The sequence below is a fragment of the Neodiprion lecontei genome, chromosome 2, assembly GCF_021901455.1.
Source record: "Neodiprion lecontei isolate iyNeoLeco1 chromosome 2, iyNeoLeco1.1, whole genome shotgun sequence".
Taxonomy (NCBI): Eukaryota; Metazoa; Arthropoda; class Insecta; order Hymenoptera; family Diprionidae; genus Neodiprion; species Neodiprion lecontei.
In genome coordinates, this window is record NC_060261.1 from 34534213 (window position 1) to 34549647 (window position 15435).

At 34.0% G+C, this 15435-nt stretch overlaps 4 protein-coding genes across 8 annotated transcripts; 3 read left to right on the forward strand and 1 right to left on the reverse strand.

Moving 5' to 3' along the window:
- The first annotated feature begins 295 nt into the window (after window positions 1-295).
- Window positions 296-1168, forward strand: LOC124293029. The gene is made up of 4 exons (XM_046731928.1): window positions 296-553; window positions 796-973; window positions 1078-1129; window positions 1165-1168. Exons 1-4 carry the CDS (start codon window positions 458-460, stop codon window positions 1166-1168), a joined length of 330 nt encoding a protein of 109 aa, XP_046587884.1. The 5' UTR covers window positions 296-457.
- Window positions 1121-3284, forward strand: LOC124293099. The gene is made up of 6 exons (XM_046732541.1): window positions 1121-1252; window positions 1332-1428; window positions 1590-1847; window positions 1954-2883; window positions 2945-3043; window positions 3137-3284. The coding sequence occupies exons 1-6, from the start codon at window positions 1176-1178 to the stop codon at window positions 3164-3166; spliced, it is 1491 nt and encodes a 496-aa protein (XP_046588497.1). The 5' UTR covers window positions 1121-1175; the 3' UTR covers window positions 3167-3284.
- On the reverse strand, window positions 1374-9195 carry LOC107223288. 4 transcript variants are annotated; one of them, XM_046732542.1, is made up of 7 exons: window positions 5961-6383; window positions 5640-5873; window positions 5305-5493; window positions 4580-5117; window positions 4047-4323; window positions 3780-3920; window positions 1374-1514 (listed from the first exon to the last, which is right to left on the reverse strand). In XM_046732542.1, exons 1-6 carry the CDS (start codon window positions 6034-6036, stop codon window positions 3795-3797), a joined length of 1440 nt encoding a protein of 479 aa, XP_046588498.1. In that variant the 5' UTR covers window positions 6037-6383; the 3' UTR covers window positions 1374-1514; window positions 3780-3794. The 4 variants fall into 4 exon arrangements, with proteins under 4 accessions (XP_046588498.1, XP_046588499.1, XP_015518413.1 ...); XM_046732543.1 differs by lacking the exon at window positions 1374-1514 and having other exon boundaries at window positions 3451-3920; window positions 5640-5752; window positions 5827-5873; window positions 5961-6376; XM_046732544.1 differs by lacking the exons at window positions 1374-1514; window positions 5961-6383 and adding exons at window positions 6734-6817; window positions 9063-9195 and having other exon boundaries at window positions 3452-3920.
- LOC107223289 (calcium channel flower) lies at window positions 6716-14521 on the forward strand. 2 transcript variants are annotated; one of them, XM_015662929.2, is made up of 6 exons: window positions 6716-6873; window positions 6960-7080; window positions 7302-7509; window positions 8220-8327; window positions 9077-9246; window positions 10199-10332. In XM_015662929.2, exons 1-5 carry the CDS (start codon window positions 6871-6873, stop codon window positions 9201-9203), a joined length of 567 nt encoding a protein of 188 aa, XP_015518415.1. In that variant the 5' UTR covers window positions 6716-6870; the 3' UTR covers window positions 9204-9246; window positions 10199-10332. The 2 variants fall into 2 exon arrangements, with proteins under 2 accessions (XP_015518415.1, XP_015518414.1); XM_015662928.2 differs by lacking the exon at window positions 9077-9246 and having other exon boundaries at window positions 10199-14521.
- Window positions 14522-15435: the final 914 nt, after the last annotated feature.

Consider the following 15435-nt stretch of genomic DNA (forward strand, 5'->3'; position numbering starts at 1 on the left):
TTGCACTTAAAAGTAATACCACGAAGGTGAACTGATCATATTGCAACACTTCGGACTCATAATTATTCCCAACGTTAAACGCGTATTACACCTAGTGATCATTACATGAAATGATAGAAACTCAATTTCATTACTGAAATTATTTTGTCGTAAAAGAAAGGATGAATCAAGGCAGAAAATTACTTTCCGCATCAATCCCGAGTATAAATAAATTGCACTGCCTGGTGGGAGAGATAGATTCACAAGAGGTTCAAGATTCGCTAGTTAATTCTTGGCATCATTGGCGCATATTGAAATGCCGGTAATTATGAGAATTCGTTACATATTGACCTCTGTGGTTCTATTGGGTTTGTGTTTTCTTTGCTAATCTGATTGAACACTTACAGATGATTAACAAATAAAATATCATGTTCACAGATTGCTAATTCATTCATTGCCGGATGTTATCGTTTCCCCAATGATGACAAGCAAGGGCAGCATACACATCGTAGCACCTAAAGAGTTACTTGAAACCGGTGAAGTACAGCGAAAGCTCAACGAAATGAACATTAAGGTTGAATTTGACTTTGAAAATAATTTTTTCTTTCAATTTCGCTTTCGATGATGCAGTCAGCATTTATATATTACAACGTCACACTCCGTTCTGACCATGCGATGAATTTCATTACTATCTTTTCGTTGCTTGTTTTCATTACATGAAAATTCGACTGGAACTGACGAATAAAATATTGTCATATACTCATGAGATTGCAGGCTAGGTCATGATCATAAAACAAATTCTTCTCATGTTTCAAGTGCTCCAAATTCATGGATGTTACACAGAAGGTTTACGAAGCCTGTTTAAAATATACAATATCATTTAAACTTGCTCCTGAGTGGAACAGAGTCGGTAACAATCTTTTGAAAGGAAAGAACTTTCTTGTCTCACTGGATCTACCAACCAATGCAATCTCCATGGAAATGATTTCAAATTGTAATTATATTTAAACCGGCGATTCGTGTACAATGTACATGTCTATTTATATGTTTAAGCTTATACAGTCAAAAATTCATTGACCAATACAATTCTTTCAACAGGTGAGAAGCCATATTTTTCTCTATTGCCATTCTGTATTAGTGTTCCTGAATTGTCATTGAGATATTTTTCATTATCTCTAAAAGTAGTTGAAAACTTTATGGAAAATGAGAATGGCTTTATTGATCTCAACGGATCAGAATTAGAACCACAAGTATGGGTTCACGTTTTGCCTAGGTAACAATCATTATTTATTTCTCATGATTCCAATATCTACATTTGTTTTTGAAATTTAAATAACTTCATTCTTCTCCAGCTTCAAGAGAGGAAAGGTAACATCCATATCCAAAAAAATTCCACAAACTTGTTCCTTCAACAGCTACGAACAAATAAAGGAATACTGGAAAAATATGGTCAGTAGATGTTGACTCGTATGAAAATCGTCAACTTCTATTCATTCGCAAATCTGTTAATCGATCTCTGTTGTTAAAGTTGGTATCTGAGTAAAAGTTAACAACGAACGCATCAGAATTTCATCTCCATGACTAGAAAATGATGTGCGCTTATTTTTTAGTATGGCTATAATCTACCAGAAAGTGGTGTGGGACTGATTTATTATCAAGTGTGTTTTCCCTGGCCTGAACAAAACTACTATCACTATCCTAGCTGCTGCATTAAAGCTGTCCAGCCCACACAACTTTTCCCAGACAATGGGGAACATATAACGCAGCAGTTCCTTCAAGATCTCACTGAAAGAGTGCCCACGATTTTTGGTTCGACGCTAAAATTACAAGAATTACCCTCACGACCACGTTCCGATAACTGGCAAAAAGTATGTGCAAAATTGCACAGACAAATCATATAAAACTCAATATAGAAGCAATAAAATTTTACTAACAGAAAAAATATTCAAATTTGTTTTATACATCTGTTCTCAGAATGATCACAAGGAGAATATTTTAAATCAGTCATCATGGGTAGCTCGGAATACAAACAAAATTCCAAATAAACAATTGACACCATGTAATTCTCGGAGTAGTGCAAATCCTGGCTACAAATTGCCTGTGAATTATCTTGCCCAGATTGATGTAAATTACCTCGGTGCTTTATCCACTTTTTCAAATAATTCCGGAACCTCGAGACTGATGCATAACGTAATAAAAGATAAAAACCTGAGGGATGCTCTCAATATAAAACGATTTGTGAGCACATGTTCGACTGATAAAAGAATCCTAGCAGATTGTTATGAAAAGTTTTTTCCTCCAGAAAAGAAATCAAAGTTTTCACAACTTCCTTCCGATTCATGTATTAAGGAATATGGCTCTTCACCATTATCGGATAAGCCTAACATAAAAGTGGAAACTATGTGTTCATCTCAATTGATTAAATCTGATTCTGATAAATCACAAATATTGAATGAAATCAGTGAAAAAGTGGACGACACGTCGTTAAATTATATGCTACGTAGAAGAAGTAGCTTTGATTTAAACGATTTTTGTGCAGGATTAGATGAAAACAATTTGTCTGTTGGGTTACTGGATAAGAATATTGCTTTGTGCCCAGAGAAAAGTGACATCGATAAAAATGAATTTGATGGGCCCAATAGTGTATTGGAAGTGCAAAGCCATTATTTTACCAATATTCCTGATAAATCGCAGTGTAATGAAATTACAGATTTGGTCAATACTTCACTACAGCAGGACAAACAGTCAGAGAAAATCAAACCGTTATCAAAATTGAAATTCAATAACTTGTTCGGCAGGAAATCAAAAACTCAAAGAACATCGACAATGAACTTGGGAAAGCACATGCAAAAAAGCAACTTTAAAACAAACAATATCGACTTTTACTTTAAAGGGAAAAAGCAGGTGTGTAATCACGTAGGTAATTACATTTTTGTTGCCTGATTCCAATTTCACGAATTTTCAGGTGAATGTAAGCCATTTTTCAAAAGTGCCAATAAAACCTTCAATGCCGAAGCTTATTCAAACGAACTTGACCATCAAAAGTGGCGGAAAAATAGAACTGGTAATTTCAAGAATTATTAGAAAGAAATACACATTTATCTCATAGTACTACATCTAATTACTGATAATATTGGGAATTGTTTCTGTTTTTTAGTGTGACGCAAATAAGAAAGAAAGGCAATAGACTAAAATCTCAACACCCTGCCAGAAAGGATTTACCGAATGATTGGCAATTGATTATCAATCCATATTATTCAATCTGTTTTTTTTTAAAGATATTATTAATATAGTACTATTAAATAGTTATCATTTGAAGTTTTTTAGCTATGGAGTTGTATAACTAGCCATACATTTGGGAATGATTAAAAATTTCCAGTAAGTTAGAGCAAATGCTGTATTTTTAAAACCATTTTATAGAATTCATTTTTAAAAGTTTCATAGGAAGTATAAAAAATATTTCATTAATATCTAAGTCACAGGTATTATGTCCGCAGATTTAAATATACTACCGATTCATAGTGCAAAATGATAGTGTTGATTAAAAATTTCATGAGATCATTCTTATGTATTCTAACTTTTAAACTATTTTAAACTTTGTTTTACTGCTTAAATATAAAGTTATAATGCTACCCTCGATTTGGTATAAAATCAATCCAAATATCGAGTGCAACATGTAATTACTCAGTCAATAAATAATTCAGTCAGCAATAAATCACACATTTTTGACTACAGTAAATAATAAAATAAGTATAAAATAGGGACATCTGTGTTTTCATTCATTGCTTAATAATACCTACCTTTTCCAGCCTTATTTAATATTTCTTGTGTTTTGTATAAGCATCAACCACTGCTAACAGTGCTTTTCTATCTCGGTCACTTACTATTCCAATCTCTATAAGGTCCTGGTCATTCAAAGTTAGAAATAAGCTCATATCAACCTAAGTAACAAAAACTGAGCCATTAGTTAAATACATAAAGTTTTCTGATAAGTATAATTTATTTAATAATAACTAACATAAGAATTTACCATTCGTAGATTAGAAACTTATATCATTCATACACACCTCTTCTGCTAAGAATGTTGAGATATGATGGGCCAATTCAAATTGTTTCAATACTGTAACAAGCTTAGCCTGTTCTGAATTAAGGACCATTCCACGAGGCGGCGTTTTATAGTGTGGGGGTGTGGGTGTATCCTCTCCACAGATATCTTCATCCTCGAAATCTAATGGCAAACAGGGAGATCGAGGAGGACTGAACTGTGGTTCAAAGGTGAGATTGATTTGGTCCTTTCTAGAATGATCAGTGATCTTGGAAGTCAACGAATGAATATCGTGTGTTCTGAAAGGGCGTTAAAAACTCTTTATAATTGAACTCAGATTGGTAACGATGGACAGTTCTGTAAGTTCAGTTTCATACAATATCCTGGGTTGGCTCTGAAACTAGCTCTAAAAAAATTTAGGATTACTGTTATGCGCTTTTTAAAATTGTGGAATCAGTGTTTACCATTTTCTAAACTGACATTATTAATAAATGCAGATTGAAAGTATAGTTTGTTTTAAATAGACCAAATTTTATTCACCATCAGTATAGTTACCTCTGCAACGGAAGTGCTAGCATATGGCTATCAGGTGGTTTATCGAATGTGAAGATGGTGCGTTGTTTTTGTTTTGGACGGTAGAATGTGCAATCTACTTTCTTTGTCGGTTTTTGGATAGGACTTGAAGCTGATATAAGATTCGGTGATTTAGCAAACCATGAGTCTAAATTGTAAATTAAGTTTGGAGATATCACTGCTTTATTTTCATAATAAAGCTCTTTCACGTAAAGCAAGTTAATATTTGGTGGTTTCACTTCTTTTGTCATTACTTTATCATTCACTAGTTCTGGTTTCAACTTTAGATTTCTTTCCTCTGATGAAATAATTGTACTCGATCTTGGAGCAAGTCCTGTACTTTTAATATTATTAGATATTTTGTCACGACAATAGCCATCATTTGTGCTCCCTGATTCTTTTTTAATTGATATATTGTCTGATGTATTGTTCCAATAATCATTCACATCGCATTGCGATTTAGCTAGGGCTCGGATTTCTGGAAATATAGACTGCCGCATCACTAGATGAGTGTACACACCTGGTATAAAATTAATTTGATGTAACAATTGATGACGAAAAGATGATTATTTGTTAATTGGAGTAAATGAAATTTATGTTCACAATCGAATGCATGGATGAATAGTTCTTGCTATGTGCGTCAATTTGATTCTTAAAATTGTAGCGACTTACTAAATAATTAGACAAGCCTTAAATTTGTAACCTACTTTCATCCTCCACTTTCAATCCCAAACTCAAGAGTTTGAAAAATAGCTTCTTGTCGTTTCTCATAGCAGCAACGCACAGTGGTGTAACATCATCATGTACTGAATTTGCTAGCATCGAAGTGTGAGCTTTATAGATTGTTTCGAACATCTCGTGGCTAATTCCAGCAGCCAGGGTCAGTATTGATGTTCCTAAGAGAAATATTTCCGGGATTAGCCTGCTTATGGATTATCGTTGAACAATGAAAATTATAAATGTAAGGAAAAATAAATATGCAGACGAGACTTTTATACCGTGATATAATACGAGCAAAGGAACATGAAATTAAATTATGTACCCAAATAGTTCCTTTGTGTTAAATCAGCGCCATATTCTATAAGGACTTCTACTGTTTGAAGTTTGTTGGCCCGAACAGCCTGCATCAAAGGGGTCCAGCCGAACTTATTCTTTCTGTCAATGTTGCAATTATGATTTTTCTTTAAAATATCCCTCACTGATTCTGTACAGCCATTACTTGCGCTTACATGCAACAGACTGTCTCCATAGTTGTTAACAGCGTTTAGTGAGTATTCTGAAAATTAATATAGGAAAAATTGACTTGGAAAAACTTGTAGGTAATGTTGTTTATTTACTAGTACGATAAATGATTGACTTTCACCATTTTTTTGAAGAATCTTCCTCAATTCTACATCCAAGCCCAGGCTGGATACTTTTTGTCGCTTTATTGCAGACATATCCTTTCTTATATTGAATCAATCGCACACGGTAACTCATCAATACATTATGCAATCAAGTATCTGTTTATTAACAGTGAAACTACTAAAATGAAAATGTTATGCACGACGGCGGTCAAAAGCGGTTTCAAGCAGGTGTTTAAAAGTAATCAGGTTGCAATTTTAGAGCTTCGTTCTTCGAAATTAATGTCAACAACTCCACAGAGTTGCCAAAAGTAATCCTGCGTTTGATCCCTTGTATCTGGACGGTGACAAATAGGTCACACAAATGACAATAACAATAAATGATAATAGACATGTCAGCACAGCTTTGAGAGCCGAAATTGGCGCTGCTACTCAAATGACGAATAGCAAATATATTTGCGTCTTTATCTGATATAGGTGAATCATCAAGTTTTGAAAGTTTAATCATAATTACAACCAGATTTTTATATGGTAAAAAAACGAAGCGCCGAAATCTCACAGGAATAATTTCAGTAAATTCGTAAGAATAAAAGGTTGCATTGTTTGTCTTTCCGGGGTATGTAAAATGTGCATTCGGAAATAAGTAATTAATAACGCCTCATTATCTTAAATTGTTTGTTTTTGCAATGTGGGCTTGGAAATTTCGGGGTCGTCAAAAAATTCGCGACGACCCCGTCACGGCGCTTATCATTACTCTTGGTCGGCGAGCTCACCTGAAACTGCTACTTCTTACCTCTATCGGCGACATCGATAACTAATATATATCCGTGGGTCGATTTTCCTCACGTCAACAGAATTCTCCTGATTGTACTGTCAGCTGTGTCAGAAATATTAGCTGTTAAGTATTTAGTGAAACAAATAGCTTAAACAATGGTAAATATAAACCGTAAACTAAACCGATTCACGTGACCCTTGAGTCACGTGACATTTTCGTTAATATTGTCTATCGTTTTCTCCAGTCTTTTGGCGAGAAAATAGCGTCTATAATGGAAAGACCCGGACAGGATCCAGTCACCAAAGACGAAGTGCCTTGGTGGATGAAGTATGCTGGTCGCGGTGTAGGAACAATCGGTGGTTTTTGTGAGTAACAGCGTGAATATTTATTTTTAAATAAAGCTAACCTAATTTGCACTATTCATTTTCTCATTTCACAATTTCACAATTCTATTTTTCCGCGTGAAAAAAATAACAAACAAGACTTGAACAGTTATCTGGCTATTACTCGTGTCAATTAAGCAATATTTTTCAAGCTTTAGGGTTACACGCTGGTTTAACGAATAATCTTTAATGACGTATTTCAGTCGCTATCCTCCTCGGAGCATGGGGTTGCGTTGGTATTATAATGGGATCGGTGTCTGCTCTGATCGCTGGCATGTGGCAGATGGTCGCAGGTTTTCTCGTCATTATAATTGAAGCCCCGTGCTGCTGTCTTTTCATCGACTTTGTACAAAACCTCAGTGACTGGGTGGATCGAAAACCGTATTGGCAAAGAGCTGCTGTTTATTGCCTGTAAGTATCGTCGTCAGAGGTGAATTGGAATAAATGGATCAGCAGTAACCTGCGATTCGACATTCCTTGGAATATGATTGAATTGACTACTTGAAAATGGTTTGAAATATTTTCAAGTTTCAATGGCGTTATAGAAATTTCTTCAATATATCTGTTTGTTTCTTCTCACCGTTAGAACTTCGTTATTTGTAACTATTCTCACTTGATATCTTAGGCGCATGTGTTCAGCCATATTTGTTTCCTGTTGGATATCTTGTTCTTGCGTTATCAGAGTCAATTAATCATGAGATTTCTCTCTTAAATCATGTATTCGTTTGTATGCTGATTATCTTTCACAAAAAAACTTGTTACAAAAAAGATAGACATCATTCTAGAAGTTATACTCTTTGTATCAATAGGTATTTAAACTATTCAAACATATTAAATTAGAAGTAAAACGTAGTCATATGATTATTAAACCCAATGCTATGAACAAAATCTTGATATTTCTTTTTGCTTTAGTTTATTTTACCGATACAAATCATTCGAGTAAACGTTTACTGCAAACGTTCTCGAAATTTGTGAATTTATCTTACCGGATACTCTGAATAGCTTTTCAGCAAAACGTTTTGCAACAGTGTTCCTGTTCCTTAAAAATCCTAGATTTTTTTACTAAACCATAGCATTTTATACCTACATTTTACATGTAATTGATTATTTCATTATTACAGAATTGCGCTTCCAGCTATTATTCTCGATGCTGGATTGGGCACCATATTTGGTAGTGGTTTGATATTCGCAACAGGAATAATATACGGTTTAATGTCCCTCGGAAAGAAGTAAGTACAATCGCAATTAATCATATTGTTTATGTTTTGTCTTTGTTTTATAAAAACAACGTGCAATTTATGAAAAATTATTGGAAGAATCTCTCCAATAAAATCACACATAAAAAACTACTACTGTAACTGGAAAAGCAATCGCATCTTAACAACATTGGATAAAATACATTCCAACTTACAATTATATTAAGATTAACATTATTTGGTTGGCGAAAATTATCTGCTTATCTGTATTGTTTTATTGTTGATATAATTCGTTGTTTGCTTTCGGCTTTGGGAATTTTAATTTAAATGAACTGAAACTGGAAAGAGTGTGCCTGGTTGTATACGTTTAAAGTGAGGACATAATCGTTTTCAACATTTTCAAACGAATTTTTCAGCTAACCGACTTTTCTTTCATTGGTAGAAAAACTGTTTAGCTAGTGAAATTACTTTGACGAAAAAACATTAAAAAATGGCTCCATACAATTGGGTTCGACTGTAAAAAGTCAATGATTAGACTTCAAAAATATTTAATCGAACATTTGCTGCGTATTTGAAATTTATATTATTATTATATATATAATTTAAAAATTATAGATTAAAAACAATCGTGTAACTAACTGTTAAAACAAAGAATCGATTAAGAAAAGTCGAACGTTGATTGTGTATTCCATGTATTTTGTGTGCCTCGAATTTTCGGCGTCATTAAATAATACAGTAACCGCTTAATGGTTTACTAAAAATACTCACACAATGGCTGACAGAGGGTCTAGACCTGACCTGGCAGGAATGACTTCACCCGGAGTTGGCTCCCCGCAGGGTCCCCCGCCTCCCTCATCTGATCATCATACTACTCTCATGGAAGATCCTGATGTCTGGAGGCCAACCTAAACGCGAAAAATTTTTACTTCACCCTCGCTCCTCCACTAATCAGGCAATAATAATAATAATAATACGATGTGCACTGTTACGTATCTAATTGCATCCCTTTTTTATCCAATTGTTTAGGCAATGTATCTATGCAATCACGTAGCTTCTCTGCTAATTATTATTGTTATTATTCTCTTCCAAAGTACTCATTTTTACATTTTTACAGAGCTTGATTTACCATATGAACATCGGTAATGTATCGATTATTTAATAACAAGACTTGATAGCGTCGATTGGCTACGTTGTTAATACATATAATTTCATGCTTGCAAACTTTGTTACTGAGATTTTCAATTTACAGAAAGATATATTTCTGTACATTTATAAATTTTTTTTCTTTTCTGTACAACGCATGTTCCTTATCTTCCTGATTAGACGATTTTTAGTGAAAAGAATCTTCAAACTATGATGTCGGTCAGGGTAGATAAAACACATGAAAATTAACGCACATTCTAAATGTCAAATGGCAATTTTTCCTGTCTAACGAATGACGAGTAGTATTGGCACAGCTTAATCATCGTTTTGTGAACATTGATACCAATTTTTCGATCACTTATCTGCTTCTATGACTCTAACTGCTTTAATTGAGTAATAATTGTGAGTGATTTGTTTCTTTAACGCATTAAGCACTGGGCCGATTTTGCTGTGCTTTCGTTCAGGTAACGTGCTGGTCCTTGATACCACCGGTTTGTTCACTGTCAGTCCCCAGGACGGATGCCGCCTAAACCGAAAGTCCACTGTCGGTCCTCAGGAACTGACACCAGACTTATCGTGCTAATTACAAATGAATAGGAATGGTGGCCTAATTTTATTCTTTCCATAAATTGCGTTGGTCCGTTTTAGTTTACATTGCAGACACATTTGTGTAGAAGCCTCGCTGTAATCCTAGTTGGGAATGATTAGTTTTTTGCTTTCAACTTGTCATACTTTCTAATGGATTAATTTTTAATTCACAGAGCTTCGGTGGATGACATGAGAATGGCAGCAGCGGTCGAGACGCAAGTAACACCAAGTTCAAACATGAGATCAACGCTTGTAGAAAATGCGCATCCTATCGGATTTTCAATTGCGCCTGACAGCAACGTCTGATCATATTAGTAACAAATTGGCAGCTAGCCAAGCGTCTTGAATGAATTAAAATAGTAGCTGAGTCGACGAAATTTCAATCACTATATAGACTTTGGTGTTCTTTGTTTATGTATTTAAATCGATTACTTTCTGGCGAGTAATCATAGTAGATTTGTAATATATATTTCAATCGGAGTAACTGATAATGGATTAGTATGATTGACTATGGAAATCATTTTCCAGTATGTTATAAATCGATTATGTTTCACTGTAAATTCATCAAACACTGTGTGTATAATTAACGAAACTCATTCTTGAATTTATCATAACTACTCAGATTTACAGGGTGGCGACAACCGGGAATACTGGGAAAACCAGGAGAACCGGGAATGGTCGGGCAATTTCATCTATTGGGAAAAGTCAGGGAAAAATCAGGGAATTATGATGGTCTACAGGGAAAAATGTATTTTTTATAAATTATTTTCAAACTTCAACTAGGCTGCGTAAATTCAGCCAAGCTCGCTTTTGGAAATGTTATTGTGAAATTTCTGTGCAGACACACACGCGCACACAGCTTTTAGTTGTAAAAGCTGCTCAATATTGCCTGAGTTTCATGGAAACAGGTCAGGCAATTCAGAATTTTTCGATGGGAAAAGTCAGGAAATCTTATTCGGGTAAAATTGTCGCTACCCTGATTTTTGACTCACGTATTTAATATTTAAGCCATGTAAGCCGCTTATCTTGCTCGATGCAAAGTACTCGAGGTAAGGTAGACAAAGGGTTGCTCCAGGCTGCTCCAAGCTGCTCCGAAATGATGGAGTAAAAATGAAATTGTCATTTGTAGTGAAAATCATGTTATAAGTTGTAGCTATTGCTTATGAGGCCAAAGTAAATGAACGACCAGTCTTGAGACAAAGTTAGTTGCTTGTTCGTAAACTCAGCTATTACGAAATCAGACGTTTAAACGTGTCAAAGTGCTTGAATATCAACGAGTTCAGCCAAAAGTTTAAGCAAAAAGTTATATTTTGTATTCAGTATTTGAATTCAATAATTAATTTTCAATCGATTTAACAATTACCCGACGGTATAAATGATACGTTATTCATACACGGAAAATGTAATAAAATCTTGAATACTGAATACAAATGATAACATAATTTCTCTTTTAAAAAAATGGTGTGTCTGGTCATTGATAAGTGTCTTTCAACGGATTTTGCGGTATAGCCAATTTATCACGTACATATTGAGCGATGTATTTTTATTTTTAACCCGTTGACGTCCGCCTGTCTCGACGAAAAAAACTACGGGTGTCTTAATTTTATGCAAATTGCTACTGAACAACAATTACATAACGTCGATAATTGACACAAGACAACACCGATAGTAGTTGTCTAAACTGAACAGCGTTTCTGGCAGTATAAATCAATATAAGTGATAATTGTTGTAATCTTAAGTAAATTATTTTTTCCTTTTTTTCTTTGTCGCATAGTATTACATTAGCTTTAGTAAGTAATTGTAAATTAATTTTTTCCCAGTATTTCATTAATACCAACTGTTGCCAATTATACAATTGTTACATGAAAGAAATTCGATTTTTCAATGCGTACGTATACTGCGATTCTGATGTTACTTCATAGCAGGCTATGAATGTGAAATAATGAACGGACACAAATTCCTAAATACTAAACGATATCCAGTGGATTTATATGAGCAAACAGGAAAAAAAGGGTGACAATGACAGTTTAAAGGATAATGGAATAGACTCTCGGACATCAATGGGTTGACTCCTTTTCCTCTGTCAAACGCACTGCGGTTTTACATCCACTAATTGTTAACCTTCTGATCCGTGTCTTCATTTAATTTCTAGAATGTAAATTCTTCTTGATTCCATTAGATTTTAGAAATGAATATTGCCGACTATTTTTAGTATAACAAGTACTATTAAATTCTTGATTCCATGGTTGAGTTCACTTTTTTTGACAGAGGAAAGAGGAAAGTCTTTAACATAATACATATATTCTGGCACATTCTAATAATTATCCTTACTTCCCATTTCATTTTCTCCTTTCAATTCCGAATGTGCCAAGTTAATAATTGCTCACTATGATTACAATTGATTTTTGTTGTGATCCAAGTTTTATTATTCCAATAATTATGATGTCATGAATTTTCCTGTGGTATCATGTGTTTTGAACACGTGTCATTCCACTATGCCAAATGTTGTTTGATGTTTTTTCTCTTCACTTTTCAAACAGCCCAGTTATCATTCCACATCCCAACGAAACTACACAACATTTTTCTGTCTACTCCTTTAAATTAAGTAACGTATTTATTAAGAGTAAAAGACTAAATGATATCCTCGTTACTACCCCTAATTAGCTCAAATTTTCACGAAAATTCCAGTGAAAAACGAGCTTTCATATCAATATCATATTCCCGATTAGTATTTTTGTTGAAATTATGCAACGAATTTTTTAACATTCATTAAATTTTTAGCCGAAGTCATTTTCTCTGTTGTTATTTCAAGAAGAGAGAATAGAATATAATGTTGCTAGGCACATTGAATTTCACGTTAGATTTATATATTTTTTTCCGCGTTCCAAAATATTGTCAAGGTAAAGGGGAAAAATAAAGAGGTGAATCAAAATATTTCATACTTTTTACAAAGTTGAATAAATATCGGGAAGCAATTTTTATGAATGGAATTCACTTCTTCCGCACTAACCAAATAACTTATGATATAACTTCAACATTCATCATAGTAAAATTATTATGATTTTGTCAATGATTATTTTTTATCCACCCTGAATACTCAATCACATACATGCATATATATTTTAAAAGAAAGTATTTGACTGTCGTAAAGTGTAAATCGATGCATACAATTTAGACAAAATGTAGTGTTAACATGTACCGATATAACGTGATTAGTGACAGATATACATATTTAGAATTGTTGAATTAGTTACGTAATTGTTGAAAGTCATCCCAAATCAGTTGCAATCTAATCGAGTGTCAATATTGGTCAGAGAATGTGTACAACGGGGAAGTTCCTACATGAACAACAGGCAGATTGCTACTCCCTGAGAAAACCTTGTCTGGCACTATCTGCACTAATGCTATACGTCCTTTATTTCCATTCTGTACGCGGTAACTATTATCAATTTAATTGCTATGCCAAAGATTGCAGTCCCGATGTAAATACGAGGATACTTCTTCCATTGTTGTGAATTACATCTTACTTATTTGTATAATTTCAACGATTTCCAATATACTTTGCGTAAGGTTTGAACAAGTCTGTGCTTATTTGTGATTGCCAGTAACATCCGAAAGCTGCTTAAGATTTCTCGCTTCGATCGCTACGTTGATGACCAGCTGAAGTGCAAAGTGGGAAATTATTACAACGGGAAATTGTTAAGACGGATAATGTTTTAGGATATATCAATACATATTGTAATTAAAACAGTTACGATCGATTTAACCTGATGAACGAATTACTTACTAAAGGGGTACATGAAATCAAAGCATCGAAGAGTTTTTGGTTTTACTTTTTTTGTTCCTAGCGCGTGCTTGTAGCTTAAAGAAATAATCCATTAATGAATTTGGCTTCTTTCAAGAAATCTGCTTCGCTCAGTGTGACGAGGAAAGATGAAGGTATCGATGGATAAAAAAATATTTTTAAACAAGTTTCAAAAATTAACAAGGACCACATGTACTTCCTCCAGCGAGTAATCGGTCATGTTAGGCTAGAATCACATCTATTGTATCTGGTTAGGATTATTTATAGGGACTCGTCGCATCGCTGCGTGTGAAACTTATACATATATAAATATATATATATACGTTGCGTTACGATAAACTGCGGTTGCATATGCATACATACAATTGTATCGCTCCTCGAATCCAGGCTCTAAGTAGAATTGTTGATTAGGTAGCTGTTCGATTCATGCGTAAAGCGTAGGGAATTTTATGTATCGATCATTCGGCTGTATCACATACCCATAGTACACTGTGGTTTTCTTTTTTAAGAGTTAAGATTACTATTATTTAATAATTATACATATAATAGGGTATACAATTATTAATACTATAAATACACTATACGTACGATATGCATATAAATATAACAAATATTTAACCACATATGATACGTATAATTATATGTTGATGTGTAATGAAATTGTCAATACATGAATCGGATATAATATGAATATTACTTGTTAATCCATCTACTTTTATTCATTGTCATAAAAAAAAATACTCCTCTACACTGCTCGACTAGTTTTATTCAAGTTTATTTTTCCTTTACTTTACGCACTTTATTGGCGTTATTTGTAAAGGGATCTTCAACAGTTTCTCAGTGAACGAGTAGTCTGAAGTTTAAAAATTTCTTATAGGAGATATACAGATCCTAGAAATCATTGATATCAGGTGAAATTGAAGGCAATTTCGAACAATTGAAAATCATCTAGAAAACTAATTGAAATGGAAAATTAAATGTAGCTAAAAAAAATCAAGCTCCGTTGAATAACTTGTTCGTTTTTAATTTCATTAAAAAAATATAATCAACGTCGTAAAAATTAGTCCGTTGACCTGGAAATTATTGTTTTATAATCTGTTTAGTCGACCTCGTTTCTTCTCAACTTTCGTTCGGTTTATTTGTTTTTGTTTCTTGTTTTATTTACGATATTGACAGCATTCAATTATAGGCAAACGACCTGTCAACGCGGTTTTGCCGTCCGCGTAATTTGCGATTAATCAAATCATTCTAATTAATTCTTGTTCGCGGAAAATTAAACTTTATTATCTTATTATTACGCGGACATGTCAAAGTCAGCTCTGACGGCCAAGATTCTTTCCGATGAAGACTTGTTTCGACTGATTGAGCTGGTGGGACAAAACCCCGTTCTTCATGACACCAGTCATCCATTCGCCAAGGACGTATCCCACAAGAATTCCTTGTGGGAAAGCATCGCTAAGGAATTCAATACGCCTGGTGTGAAAAATCATCATTCCTGCCCGTATTAAAATTTTTATATCGAATTGGCATTACCTTTAATATTATTTCTTTCTAGTAAACGTTGTTAAAAAACAGTGGAATAAATTAAGTTCCGGGTACATTAAG